Below are 15,382 nucleotides of genomic sequence, written 5' to 3'. Positions count from 1 at the left end.
TCTGCACACTAATAGTTGCCCAATAATTGTGCACATATAGATATTCTCCTAAGAAAGTCAAAACCTCACTTTTACTTTCTTAAATGTTCAGGTTTGAGACTTATTAGCATTAATAATTAAATTAATCCTCCAAAACACAACTTGCCTAATAATTGTGCACAGCATCTAGGCTGCTCATCACAGGCATAACTGTAGGAAGATCCAATAGTAGGAAAATGTTTGCACTACCAACATTATAGTTAAGCAAACTATGATGGTTTTCTTCTGAGCATCTTCCAATCTTCTGACTGAAGTACATTTTTTTATTTCATTACAAAAAGAACATTACAATCTAAACACTTGTCAAACATATTCGTATTTGCTGAAACTAGTGTAAAGAAAAATATTAGAAAAACAAGCCAACTCTAGAAATTAAGCCACTCAAAGAAAACAGCCAATTTAAAAATAAAATAATTTATATGTACAAACATGAAGGGTGCAGTCTGCAGCAAGATGCCTTACTGTAATATAAGAATTTCATGCTTGAATTTAACAGTGAGCTCAATTTTTTGTTTAATGTAATATAATACATACCAAAAAATGAACATAATGAAGAATACTAACTGAATCTTAGCATCCAGTTTATGTATTATTTTACTCCATTTACTGTATTCAAATCCCAAAGTGTTAGTACATAACATGTGCATTATTTTTGTATGAGAATAAAACCTAAAAGGTTTAACATATATCCCATCTGCACCTATTTTTCCAAGTACACATTATATTCCAAGAAATAAACATTTCAAATGTCAAATTATATATTTAATTTACATTAACATCTTATGATTAATTGATTTTCAGCAATATTAAGGAAATATGATCAAACTATGTTCATGCAAATAAATCTTCAAAAGCCTGTGAACAGTTTTAATGTTTCATACTTCATATAAAATGGTTTAGATATACTCTGCAAAATGATGTCAGTGAAATGTTATCAGTGAAGATAATGTCATACATTATGTTTTTATTTTATGTAGATATAAAAACTCTAATTTGCACTGCTAAATTCTATGAACCACTGAGGTTACATTGTGTGGGCAATTTTCTAGTCTTCAGAGCCACCTCTAGCTAATGTTTTTTTGATTGTTGTTACCCAAAATTATGGGCATAAAAATACAATATAGCTCAAGAACAATAATTACTAGCTAAAAGAGCTACTAGAAAAAGCACTTAAGTAGAACAGTTTGATAAACACAAACTGTTTGCCTTTGTCTATTGCTGCTGCTTAAAAAAAATCAATACAAATTATAATAAAAAAGCTTAGAAAAGAGTTGGTTTTCCTCTAAAAAATATACTTGCAAATGTTTTCAAATCACTGTCTTTTTTCATCTTTTCCCAGGATATATATATTCCCTTGGAATTATAACAAGATGCCTTTGTTAATTTATGACAATGCTCCATTATTCCATGAGATACAATATTAATAAGTTAAAACTTGAATTCCTCACATATACTGCTATCGAACAGGAGGAAAACAGCATGGGAAACCATAAAATGTGCATGGCTAAGCATAAATAGTAACCTATACATTTTGGTTCAAACACAGTTTGGAAAACTGCATACATGACAATGTCTTAAAATAGTTCCTTCTCTATTTTCTGTAATTCTACCCAAGAAACAAAGTTCAATCACTTCAATGTAAAACATAAACTGAAATGTCATACAAATTTTGAATACCCTGACTGAAATATTTTGCAGCTGATCATTCTAATGCAAACACATTTCTTATTACTTCAATCTTCCAATTGTCCATGCTTATACCCAAGCACACAAACATAAAAAATATTGGCTAACCAAAAAAGGTACAATAGGCTCTTGGTAAATTTTTTCTCATGAGGCAATGTAGCATCTTCTAGATAAGACTTTAAAAATTACATTGCAATTCCATTACATTTCTTTCATAAACATGCAACTTACTGTGATATACAAAACACTTGGCTCTGAAGAAAAAACAGCTTTATAAAGACAGACTGCATCAATAAAATTTTCTGATTTACATGGTAATAAAACCTGTATTTTCACTAAAGCTCAGATATTAGGTCTCATATTGTAACATAATAATTTGTTTGATGAACATAATGTTCAGGAGGGAATATACACATTGACATACTAGACTATTAAAAATTCAGTTACAGAATTTTATTGATACAGCAGATTAACAAAAACTAATAAGGAAAATATGAGGATCAGCTTTCGTTACATTATTTAATAACACATTTTAAAAATTAAAATATTAAATTCTTTTAAATGCTCAATGCCACAAGAAGTCCAGAGAAATCTGTTATCAATACTGAGGTGCATTAAAAGACTATTCTTTCACACATCTGCAGCTGGATGTACTGTTTTATCCCACATTGTTTAAAAGCAATTTGGCACCTCCAAAGACAGACAACTGCCAAAGGTAAACACTGAATTAGATACATAAAGAGAATGTATTTTTTTTTATTTAACAAATAGTGTCAGAGCAAGTGTCACTATTTTGTCAAAGTGATTTTTTCACAGTTAAATGCCAAGAAAAATAAGAATACAGACACTGACAAATATTGCTTGATACCCATTCTTACTTTTTTTTGTCTTTTTTCCCAAATCAATAGCTCTACCAAACAGTCTGGTACTGTTGTGTAAAGCCGTGATAAAAGCTATACAAGCACTTTAAAGTCAGAAATATTTTTTTTAAAAAGGATTATTTACAGACAAGTTTTTTTTAGTTCTTTTGTCTATATAGCCAGCATACGTTACATTTCACAAAACCCATAGTTAATGATATAAACATATGTGTGGATTATGCTCATGACCTAGGAGCTTCAAAAAGCAGAAGCAGGAAATAGAGTGATTTAATTTCTTCAGCAATCCCATTGTGAGCATCAACAATTCTCTTCAGCCTAAAAGTTTGTAAATGATAAGAGTGACATCATTTAAAAATGGCAGGAGCATGACTCTTCATCGCCTTTCCCTTTTAGATGTCCTCCGACGAACCTAAAAAAAACAAATATCAAGAATTAGAAGCCTCAATTCAAGAATGTTCTGCGTACGTGGTGTTCTTCTATATTCCAAAAATACAAGATGTCTAAACCATACATTGGGTGCAACATCAAGAATTTAAAAATCTGCATAGCGTTGATATTTATCTAGCTGTTTTGCTCTTTCAGTAGACAATGCATTTCAATCAGCATTAACTGATTCATCAAAAAAATGCATCCATTAACTGGAACATCATTTAGATGAAGGCATTCCATGATCTGACCAGACAAAAAAGGATTAGGCAGAAAAGCTTGCCCCACTAATTGCTAAATCTAATTGCATTTAAATGCACAGTTGAATTCAATGATATTAAGCATAGTCCAGAATATGATAAGCCTACTGATTGTTTAAAAATAATTTTCCACTTTCTCTATATAGGTGTCCATCTGGATAAAAGCTGAGATTTAAAATAGGCACAAGTAATGCATGCTCCCCTCCCACACACATTTTGTTGTACTACCTGAAATGGAATTGCCTATTTCTTCCCAAAGGAAAATTCTCTCACTTTTAAAACAAGGAACTGCCAATTCTGCTTTACTATATTTAGTAATGTCAAAGATAGGTAGCACTTTACTAAACTTTTAAGCTTCAACAGTATGAAATGCATAACCATTCAAATGAATCTATGTGCAATTGTGCATAAACATAATATTTACTCTGATTGAGGACACTTCTTCTTCCTCCATTGTTATTTCTTGAGGAATATCGTGAACAGGAGAACTACTTTGAAATACATCCATCTCTTCGCTAGATTCATTTTCTTTGCTTGCTGTTTGTTTTGATCGTCCAGCTCCTCTAAAATAGAAAGCCGTAAACCAAGGAATCACTCAACACTTTAAGTTTAAGCAATGAAGAAAGATTTGGGGAAAGAATTAGACTATCTTAGTAACTAAGCAATATTAAATTGTTATTTTTTGTGAACCTTATTGTACTCACAGGATCTTCTAAGCTTGGAACATTTTTAAAATTAATTTAATGAACCCCTTGTTAGATTGACATCCTATCATACCCTTTTTTCTGCTGAATAGGTGGAACTTTTGGTGGTCTTCCTCGTCTTTTCTGTGGTGTAGACTGGTTGGATTCAGCTGTGCTTATTTCTGATGATTCAGATCTGTTTTGGAAGGATATCCAACTCAGTCATCTTGTCAATTTAAATTTAAAAATAGCAGACAATTGAACAAAGGACTTACCTTTGTTGTGATTTTTTGGGTGCTTTGTACTGTCGACCTTTTGACTTCTGTTCTATGCTGTCTATCTGCCTTTCTTCCTCCTCTTCCTCCTCCTCTTCCTCCTCCTCTTCTTCTTCCTCCTCCTCCACAGGTTTAACTGGTGCAGCTTTTTTTCTCCCTCTTTTAGATGTTTTTATTGTTGATTCTTCTTTTTGTATGGTTCCTGTGGTGACCTTTGGAGGCCGCCCTCTTCTTCCTTTCTTTGGTGGGCTGTTTTGTTCATCTTCACTTTCTAAGATACTCTCTTTTAACCTCTTTTCCTCTGACCACTGGGGTTCCTCGGACTCTGAAATAACTGCGGCCCTTTTTCTGCCTCGCTGGCTACTTCTAAGTTTTGATTCTTGTCCTAATTTGCTCAGTTCATCCATACCCAACTTTTCCTCAGGATCTGTAATCATTTTCTTTCTACTTCTGGGCTTTTCCAGCTCTGACTGAGGAAGAAAGAGAACACTACTTCATCCATCAAATATGTCTAGATTGATATTACATAAGGAAATATGAACTCATTCCACAAATAAGCTGAAAAAAATTATCATATTTTAATACCCCAAAATTGTATTTTTCTTTATGGCATTATAATATAAAAACTGACCAGAAGGGCAGAATACAAACTTTAAGGAAATACATGTTTTTAAGGCACTCTTTCTAAACCTTGTACCTTCAGATGCATAATTATCAGGCACATCTCTGATTGCTTGCATTTTGTATTATTTTTTAAAAATTAATGTTACAATTCATTGAAAAGCAATGCTATTAATTCTTACAATTTCAGAATCATCTCTTTTATCATTCTTCTTTCCTGGCAGAGATGACGTCATTGTATAGTCTTCATTTTCACTGTGGTCTAGTTCAGTGCTATCGAGCCTATTATAATTAAAATATACATAATTATTAAAATTTATAATTTATAAATTATAATTATAATTTATAGCTGCTTATATTTTGAAAATTGACAACAATTTCAGGGTAAAACACAAAGCAAAAAAATTAAAAATATAATTATTTTTATTAGGTAATTATTTTGTAATCTATCACTATCATCTTGAAAAGGTCAGGAAAGTGCTTTATGTATCCTTACATTGTATTTTCACTGATAAATTATACATTGTCATTGTGGAGTACTTTTTGCAACTTGGTTGTTTGCTTGTAGACATTTCATTACCTGAAAGGGTAATCAAGGGAGCAAAATGAAGGGAGGAAACCCCACATTCACTAACACTCATGTTACTTAGGAGAATAACGAAATGTCTGCAAGCAAACATCCAAATTCAGAGAGCAACAAGGACTCCATAATTGTAGCTCAACTGAGCAACAAATATTCTCTTCTGTTAGAACTATGTTGTTATTATTAAAGGGGGAGTCAGTAATTTATAAAAACTAAGGAAATGTGAGACAGTTTGATGTAGTGGTTACAGCATCAGATAGAAATGAGGAGACCATGAATTCTAATCTAATGGCCCAAAGCTAGCTGAATGAGCTTGATCTAGTCCAGGGTCTGCAATCTTAAACACTCAAAGAGCCCATTTGGACTCGTTTCCCATGGAAAACACTGGGAGCCACAAAACCTGGGTGGGTGTGGCCAACTCAATGTGACTGACTCCCACCCAGTCACATGACCCCCCCCCCAGCCACACCTACCCAGGATTTGTGGCTCCCGGTGTTTTCTTTTCTGTGGGAAACAGATATATATATATCTCTCTCTCTCCCCCTCCCTCCCTCTGTCTCTGTCTCTCTCTTGCGTGCGCGTGCTTGTGTGTGTGTTCCCTCTTGAACTATTTCCAAAAACAGACGAGGATTGGGGGGTTTTTTTGTTGCTGATGTTCTTTCTTTTTCCTTGGGTGCTTTTTATTATATGATTTAAATCAAGAGTCATTTCAGGTTCCCAGATAAATGAAGCTCTTTTATCCCCCTGCTGTAGCTCCCTGTCAGCTGAACCTACCGCTGGCTGGCCCCGCCCCTCGCCCTCCGCTCCCAGTCACTCCTTGCCTGGCCTGAGAAGGTAAGGGCAACGGCGGGGGACTTGCTCCATATTCCAGAGCAGGAGCAAAGTGCCCCTGTACATGCCTCATCTCGCGGGTGCTTCTTCTGGTCCTTGTTGGTGCTGCGTGCATCTCAGTCATTTGGGGAGACATGTGACTTGCTCTTCATCCCAAGACACTGGCCTGTCTTGGCTGTGGCTGACGCCACTGCTGTTCCACCTCCATGGTCTGCCCACTGCACAGTTAAATTTAGTGTCCTTCACAATGGGGGAGACGGTGTCCCCTCCTCCTCAAGCCCATTATGATGCAGAGCATCATCTGCAGCTGGGCTGGGCCAGTGTCTTGGGGCAGAGAGCAAGTTGTGCGTCTCCCCGAGCGACCGAGGTGCATGCAACACCAACAAGGTTGGAAGAAGGGCTCGCGTGATGAGGCAAGTACAGGGGCGTTTCACTCTCGCTCTGGAATATGGAACGAGTTTCCATTTCCCCACCGTCACCCTTACCTTCTCAGGCAAGGCGAGGAGTAACTAGCAGGGAAGGGTGAGGGGCGGGTCCAGCCAGTGGTGGGTTCAGCTGACAGGGAGCCACAGCAGGGGGACAAAAGAGCCGCATGCAGTTCCGGAGCTGCGGTTGTCGACACTCAATTTAGTCACTAAGTCAGCCTTAGGAAGGAGGCAATGGCAAACCACCTTTCAAAAACCTTGTGAAGAAAACTGCAGGGACTTCTCCAGGCAGTCTCTGAGAATTGGACACAACTGAACAGAAGAAAAGGAAAATGTATATATGTATTAGGACTTGGCTACTGCCAAATAATGTCTAATCATTTCATTTTACTGAGAATTAAGCTAAATTGCATTATCCAATTTTGTTTATAAGATACATTGGTATCTCAATCTACCTATCAAGCAATGGCTTTCTCCTGAAATAATGCACAGGTAGTCTTTGACTTAGAACAATTCATTTAATGACCGTTTTAAGCACTGAAAAAGCGACTTATGACTGTTTTTCATATCACCATTGCAGCATCCCTACGGTCAGGTGATCAAAATTCAGACACCTGGCAACTGACTCATATTTATGATGATTGCAGGGTCCTACGGTTATGTGATTACCTTTTGTAACCTTCTGACAAGCAATGTCAATGGGGAAGCCATATTCACTTAACAATCGTGTTACTAACTTAACAACTGCAGTGATTCACTTAACAACTGTAGCAAGAAAGGTTGTAAAATGGAGCAAAATTAATTTAACAGATATCTCACTTAGCAACAGAATTTTGGGGCTCAATTGTGATCATAATCTGTATTTTATTTCAGCATCACCTTAAAGTAAACTACTGATATGGAACCATGCTGGTGTAATCATTATGATAACAGCCTGGAAAATGGGAAACTGAATTCTAGTCCCACTTTAGGCCCAACGCCAGATGGATAATTTTGGGCCATTCGCGCTCTCTCTCTCTCTCTCTCTCTCTCTCTCTCTCTCTCTCTCTCTCTCTCAATTCTAGAAAGGAGGCAATGGCAAATTGTTTCCAAAATCTTGCCAACAAAATTCCAAGGCCTTGTCCAAGCAGTCGCCAGGAGTCAACTTCATATTACAGAATATCTTACTACATATCACAGGACATAATAATTACACTATGTTCCTGAATAGTTCTTAGACTCTTTTAAACATCACAGGAATATTGGATGATCATGTGAATCAATGCAATTTTACAACTTGTTTTTTTGTGGTAGTGATTAAGCAAATGCCACAGTTGTTGAATGAACCAATGGTTCACTATGGTATAATTCTGCTGAAAACTAGAAGTGCCGGTTTTCGGCAAAATTGTTGTAAAACATGTAACATGACTGCAGGACACTGCAAATGGCTGTAAATGCGACCCAGTTGCTGGGTGCCCAAAGTGTGGTCATGCGATAGGGGATGAGATCTGACTGTCAGAAGTTCGAATTCAGGTCATAAATCCCCTTTTTTGGGCCAGTTCAAACTTCAAATGGTTACTAAGCAACCATTCATAACTCAAGGACTATCTGTAAATGAACAACAAACTATTACTTTACAGTATTTAATTAACTAAATGCAAGCCAAATATTGTTAAATGTTTTATTCTTCTACCCAGCAGATTTGGGGCTCACAGAAATTTTGTTGCTGTTTCATATCAATTTTGCTGTTTCTTTCGGAATCTAAACAAAGTTTTTATACTGTTGCAGTTCATATCCTGGTTAGGTGTAAAAAAACCCAGCCTGCAATTGTAATTTAGCAGTTTTAGAGCTAAAAAAAAATCTATTCAAAACAAAGGCAGAAGAGGAAGAAGTATACAAATCTATTTTGTAATTAACAAAATGTATAATTAGCTAGTCAAAATACAAAATTATTTTGCATCCATTGATACAGCATTTTTCATTTAACAGGTTAATTTGGAAAAAACAGTTTTCAAGCTTATGGAGAAATAGCTATCCGAATCCATGTAAAACTACAATGGTATAATACAATGTTTAAAACAAACTAACTATTCATGTTCTAGAATTCTTCAAAATGGTTTTCTCAGTGTGAACTAAAGGATGTCATACACAAATTCATTCATTCATTCATTTTATTTATTTAATAAATATAGAAATGAAGAACATATATGAAACAAACTCAGAATGATACAAAAACAATATTCTATCATACTGCAAGGTATTCAAATACAGGATGAAATGGAGGGAGAAAGACAATTAACCACTTGTACTATTTCAGGTATCATTCAAATATCATTTTTATTTTTTATTTTTTTTACCTAAAAGCTATTAGTGACCTTTGTATTAATTACCTTCCTTTGATTCTTCCAGGTGAGCTTGGGTTTGAATTGCTACTGGCATTGCTTACAGTTTCCATCCGAGAAGATTTGGATTGAGATTGCTTGCCTGCTGATGAAAGGGGCTTATTAACTGCTCCAAGAACATTGGCTGCTTTGGGCTGTAAAAGATGGAACAAAATAGTTATCCATTTAATCTATATATTCTACATTATGACTATACTTTTTAAAATAAAAAACAAAGCCTCAAAATCTAAGCTTGTAAACTCTACAGTATATCTTAACATAGTTTGAAAAAAAGTTTTAAATCACAATTAGTCAATAGCCTCTAAATTAATGTTGGTCAACAAAAGATGTAGGGCTCTTCAGCCTCAACAAAGGATCAAATCTTACATGTCAAGGTAATTACTTCCTTAAAATTGATATTTGTATTTAAAATTGTACAATATAGATAGATGATAGTTAGTTAGATAGATAGGTAGATAGACAGATGTGTGTGTGTAAATGTGTGTCTGTATCACATTTCTAGCTATACAATTATGAATGAATTAAATGCAATTTTTTATTGTTAAGAATGCTTATGCAAGATATTCCTTTAAAATGTAAAATAATTAGAATGGCTTATTTCAGAACTCAAATTACATGTGATCCATGGAGCAAATAAGTAGTCAAGAACTCCAAGTGTTTCTACATCATTTAAATGTTCTTATGTCATCAACGTATACATGTACAGTGTTGGAACATCAGCAGTTCAGCAAGACACTGTTGAATTCAAGGAGTATATATGTTCCTGCAATATACAGTACATTACTGTTAAGAGGCTTTCTTGAAGATCTGATTTATTTCCTAAACATCTGTTTGATATTTAATGATGCCCTGTTGTTTTAATCGCTGTCAATATCCCCCATATATCAGCTCCACTAGCTCCTTACCATGTGGAATAAATGATCGATCCTGGACTATACTAATCAGAATATTAATAGAGTATCCAAAGTTCTGCCCTCACTATATCTTGAAAATCAATCTGCTCTTAGGCTTCCATCACTAAGGTCTTTCAATCCTTCTATTGTTTGAAGACTTTCCAGCATTTAAAGATTGGTGGTCTTGTTTTTTTTAAACCATGACATGTAATCTCTGCAATGCAGTATACATGGAATTGCCTTTGAGTTAGTAGCTAAATATTAACATAAAAAAATAAACAACCCTCATTCTAATAAATAATTTCAAAATAACTTTTTATTGTAAGAATTTTATTTTGGTTAAATAGAATTATTCTGTGCAGGTCCTAAAAATATACAAATGCCCACCTTTCCTGGAGTAAAAAATGATTTCATTTCTGGAGGCAGATAGTTTTTGGTATTACTGAAATTCTGCAAGTAAAGGAAAAATGTAGGTAAGATTCCAGTTTAAATATTAAACAGAGATTGCATAATCAATATGCAGTTGCATAACTGACTATAAAACTAATATGACATTATTTAATTTTATAATTGATGTACAATTAAGGGCAGAATTAGACAAATGAAAATTATAAATTGCTTGGGACATTTTTTTTTTTTAATTCTATGCCATGAAAACTTTTGTGGACTATAGTTATTGAGATCCAGTTTGTGTTAAAGCAAGTAAACAGGATGTCATTATTTCTAGTCCTTCTTTGTATACGCTATTGAAACAGCGACCTCTACCCTGGCTTGGCCATGTCATGAGAATGGCTGATGGTTGGATTCCGAAAGATCTCCTGTATGGAGAATTAGTGCAGGGAAAGTGCCTCAGAGGGAGACCACAGCTGCAAGATAAGGATATCTGCAAGAGGGACCTAAAGGCCCTGGGAATGGACATTAACAACTGGGAAACCTTGACCTCCGATCGTTCAGCTTGGAGGCTAAAGACGCATCATGGCCTTCTCGAATTCGAAGAAACACTTGTTCGGCAGGCTGAGGCAAAGAGGCAGTCCAGGAATGAGTGAAATCTGGGGGCTGGGCGGGGGACAGAATGTATCTGCCCTCAGTGTGGAAGGGATTGCCATTCTCGAATTGGCCTTTTTAGTCACACTAGATGCTGTTTTAGGACCTCTTTCCAGAGCACGATACCATAGTCTTTTGAGACTGAAAGATGCCAATACAATAGTCCTCCTTTAGGCCTGAAAGCCAATTAGGTGATTTGGGGCCAGTAACTCTTTTTCCACTGCAACAGGATCTCTGTTGCAGAGAATATAGGACGTAGAAGCACTGGCTATGTATGCTGTTTTGGGTTGATTCCAAATAAAAGTGTGATATAAATAAAACAAATAAACCACACAATGCATTTCATGTCACATTAAATTCATAATCCTTTGGGTTACCTGGCTACATTATGCACAATATATCTTTAAAAAACATATAATTTTAACACATAGTTGCAATGAAATTTATAAGAAAATAAATCACATTACTTTGTCAGGTTGAGTGAAATATCGAGCTGGTAATACAGGGTCTTTGGGAGATTCCAAACTATATGTTGTGCTCTTTGACATTATGATGTTCATTGCTATATCACATACTGTATAAAGTTTCTGAAAGAGAAAGTACAATTTTGTATAATGTCAGAAAATATTATTAATAAAAGACCTGAAAAGGCAAAAAGAATCTTCAGAACCCCATGTTTGTATAAAAATTCTACAGTAATAGCAAACAAAATAAACTTATGTATTTCACATTTCAGAAATATGTTATACTATGCCAAATAAAAAAGCTTTACAGTTGTTTGGAGAATTGCAGTATTTATGAACAGTGTATAATTACCCAGCAATTTAAGACAATTTCTACTGGTTATCATAGAATAACCTTTCATAGGAACTATCACAGACATATGATATTAAATTCTGTTTTATATCTTGTATTCTTGGAAAAGACCGACTATGAAGAAGCCCAAATTTCTGAATGAAAGAGAACTAATTATTTACATACACCCAATTTCATTGACCTAGATAAAGATTCACTATGTCTATATAAATATTAGCAATACTCAGTACAACTTACTTCATTCATTTTTGTGTCTTCAGGTCCTTGAGCATCTTTTGTCTGTTTAATGTTCTCTACCATTTTTCTGATAAATGCATGGCTATTATTTTCATTTTTAGCCATTAATATTTCTAGTATGAACCACAGACATCTGAAGAAACATAAAATATAGCTGTCAAATAACCAGTTTATTTTCTTGGAGAATAAATTAGGTACTGAATCTTGTAAAAACATTATCATAGTTGTGCTGAATGTTTAATAAAAAATATAAATCAGTAGGTTAATATACTGACATATTTCATTTTAAATACATTCTTACTCTTTAATATCTTTTAGTTGTTCAATGTCTTGGATTTTGACATAATCAGGATCATGTGCCAGAAGATGTATAGTATATGGGACAACATACTCTGGTAGAAGAGACAAAAGTTTCTCTGAAAGTGTAAATTCAAGAAAAATTATAATATTTGGATGTATAATAACAGTAATCAAAGAAAAGAAAATTTTACATTAAATATACATTAGATTATAGATTATCTTCAACTGCATAAAATAAAGACAGTCATTATGTGCAGAAAATATTTAAAGTTCAAGAAAAGTTAGCCTGGTGGATATATAGCTTCAATGCACAATCAACATGTACTAAAACTTACATGTTCTAATTTAAACAATTTCTTGGTTTGAAATTCTATGCCATTAAGTTTCTAGAAAGATGGATGTATTTGTTTAAGCCTCTCAATTTCAATTAACTGAATCTGATGCAAAAAGCTTGAAAATAAGATATAGAAAAAAATTGTAACATACCACACATCAAGGTGGTATGAATTTATCTTAGGCAAATCTGCAATATGTGTGTGTGTGTGTGTGTGTGTGTGTAACTAGGCTTACAATCTTTTAGGCATTAAGAGAAGCAAGCCTCAGAGCAGGATGAAAAGCATGCTCACATTACTGAACAAACATCTTTGACCTCAGAATTCCTTAATATCCAAGATACATATTATTTTTACAGTTAGTGAATAGTAGAAGAAAACTACTTTGAGTAAAAGTATAGATAGAGATTAGGAGAGTTCTGCACTGATTCTGGAAAGCTGCATTAAGAAATGAAATAGTTATGCATATATACTGTTAAAAGACATAGAATTCATAGTCATGGTGAGAACCAAATTTAAAATAATGTAATTCATATTTATACATAAAATGTTATAATTTTTTTCTACATCAAGGCACTATAGCAGCACACATTTTAATGTAAAAAAAAGAAAAAAAAGAAATCAGGGTTATAGTTACAGCACCAAAACAAACAAGAACAAAGATCAAATAGCAACAAGATCATAATAAACAAGAAACAACAGAATATTCAAAGTTGTTTAATGCTGCTATCTGATATCATACTATAGCTTTGATCATCTTTCATAAATGCAGAATCATAATCCAGGTGCTTCTCACTGATAAGGTTGTGCTTTATGCATCTTACAAGATAAAGGGATGCAGAAAAGAACAGAATTATACTAGTAGTAGTACTAGGAAGGTTCATGAAGAGAAGACTGCTATCATAAACCTAAAGAAAGCATAGCTTTAAAAATAATAATCAATGCAAATGCAATCAAGATATGTGAAAGATGCAAAGACATATGTTTCTTATAAAGAGCCAACAGCACTTGATCAGATACTTTTAGGGACAGATGAAAAATTAATAAAGAAAATATATAGCTACTTGTTAAGTATTAAAATGGAAGCCAAACAGGTGAAAGAACGATGATAGTTTGGGCAAAAACTAGAGCTAGATAAAGGGCAAAATCTCTGGGACAGAAATTATAAATTGACAATGGCAACTATTTAAAAAGAAAACCTGTATAAAATATTCTATAGATGGCATTTGCCACTGGCAAGACTAGCAAAGATGTTTAAAAATATGTCTGCTAAACATTGGAAATGTGATCAGATACCGGGTTCTTATTATCACATGTGGTGGACATGTTTAAAGGCAAAAAAAATTAGGATGAAAATACATGCATGGTTAGAGAAAATTGTAAAGCAACACATAGACTTAAAACCAGAAATACTTTTGATAGGTATATTACCAGAAAATTGTAATGAAGGGATTACACATTTAATAATACAGGTGCTGACACAGCAAGAATTGTATTTGCACAATATTGGAAAAATGAGAACACACGTACAGATGAAAGTATAATTAGAAAAATATTAGACTGCGGAGATGGATAGATTGACGTTAATAATAAAAGATAGGGAAGAAACAGAATATTTTTTAACATGGGATTTGTTTTATCAATGGTTAGATAAAAGAGGTAGAAATTAGAGGATGAAAGATTACTGATATGTATAAGTAAATGATGCAAGAATTTCATTATATATAAGTAAACATTAGTATTATTATTATGATTGTTATTATTATTACTATTATTACCACCAGTATTATCATTAATACTTTGTATAAGCAAATTGATCCAGACAATACACTGTTTATTAAACACTTACATATTTCAAAGAAAAAATGTATAAATAAAATTCAAAAAAATAATAATAATCAGCAGTTTGAATTGGATTTAGAATCAAATCAAGACTCAATGCAATCAATATAAAATTGTTATTTCACAGCCACATTCTTCCACTTTGGAAAAACGTTTAAGGCAAACTGTATTGATACAGAAAATAAATTTAAATACCAGGAGGACATGGTGTTAACATTGTACTTTATTCTGCTAGTGCTCCAAGATTTCTTACCACTAACTGCTGCATGCTGCTTTAGATATTCTCTTCTCACATTTATGTTTTTTACTAGGCACTGTCTGGCATGGGCTCTTCTCTCCTTTACTGGGTCTTTTGCACACAGTGCGCAAATAGCCATATATTCCAGTGGTAACCTGAGTCTTGATAGGCCTTTGTGAAGTTTCTGAGCAAATGCTTGTCTAACTTGGTAACACTCATCCTAAAAAGAAGAAAAGAAATTTTATATAATTATGACTCTTCAATATCTCTTTTAGGAAATATAAAGCCAAACTGCTTGCCACAGAAATTTGAACTTTATATATAATAAGCATATAGAGCTGATACTAATTAGCACCCAATTCCTTCAATTTTCTTACATTGATAGCTAATGCACACAGTTGGTATTGTTCTAATGTGATGATTTCATGATAACAAGGTTCCTGTGCCAGCTTAACAATAGCACTAGCAGCAGCTAGCCTTAGACGAGACATATCAGGTTTGCTGAAAAATAAATAGAAGATATGGACTAGTTAGTATAGTATTTATTGAAGGCATTTTTGCTTATTTCTTTGTTGCCATCACTAGGTAT

At 33.9% G+C, this 15,382-nt stretch overlaps 1 protein-coding gene across 2 annotated transcripts in view; it reads right to left on the bottom strand.

Moving 5' to 3' along the window:
* Positions 1-527: 527 nt before the first annotated feature.
* PDS5B (PDS5 cohesin associated factor B) overlaps positions 528-15,382 on the bottom strand; it is an 81,748-nt gene continuing 66,893 nt past the window's right edge. Inside the window, exons 24-35 of one of the 2 annotated variants that reach the window (XM_034411252.3) lie at positions 15,171-15,294; positions 14,809-15,013; positions 12,383-12,497; positions 12,082-12,214; positions 11,496-11,615; positions 10,372-10,434; positions 9,080-9,225; positions 5,054-5,153; positions 4,251-4,720; positions 4,070-4,171; positions 3,717-3,855; positions 528-3,015 (exon numbers count right to left, since the gene is read on the bottom strand). In XM_034411252.3, the coding sequence (XP_034267143.1) occupies positions 2,980-3,015; positions 3,717-3,855; positions 4,070-4,171; positions 4,251-4,720; positions 5,054-5,153; positions 9,080-9,225; positions 10,372-10,434; positions 11,496-11,615; positions 12,082-12,214; positions 12,383-12,497; positions 14,809-15,013; positions 15,171-15,294 (1,753 nt within the window). In that variant the 3' untranslated portion in view covers positions 528-2,979. The remainder of the gene's footprint in view (positions 3,016-3,716; positions 3,856-4,069; positions 4,172-4,250; positions 4,721-5,053; positions 5,154-9,079; positions 9,226-10,371; positions 10,435-11,495; positions 11,616-12,081; positions 12,215-12,382; positions 12,498-14,808; positions 15,014-15,170; positions 15,295-15,382) is intronic. The other variant, XM_034411253.3, reaches the window with a different exon arrangement.

Source organism: Pantherophis guttatus, chromosome 5 (assembly GCF_059756535.1).
Source record: "Pantherophis guttatus breed Tessera chromosome 5, ASM5975653v1, whole genome shotgun sequence".
NCBI classification, from domain to species: Eukaryota; Metazoa; Chordata; class Lepidosauria; order Squamata; family Colubridae; genus Pantherophis; species Pantherophis guttatus.
Note: the sequence above shows the minus strand (reverse complement) of the source record. Positions and strands in the feature narration are given on the sequence as shown.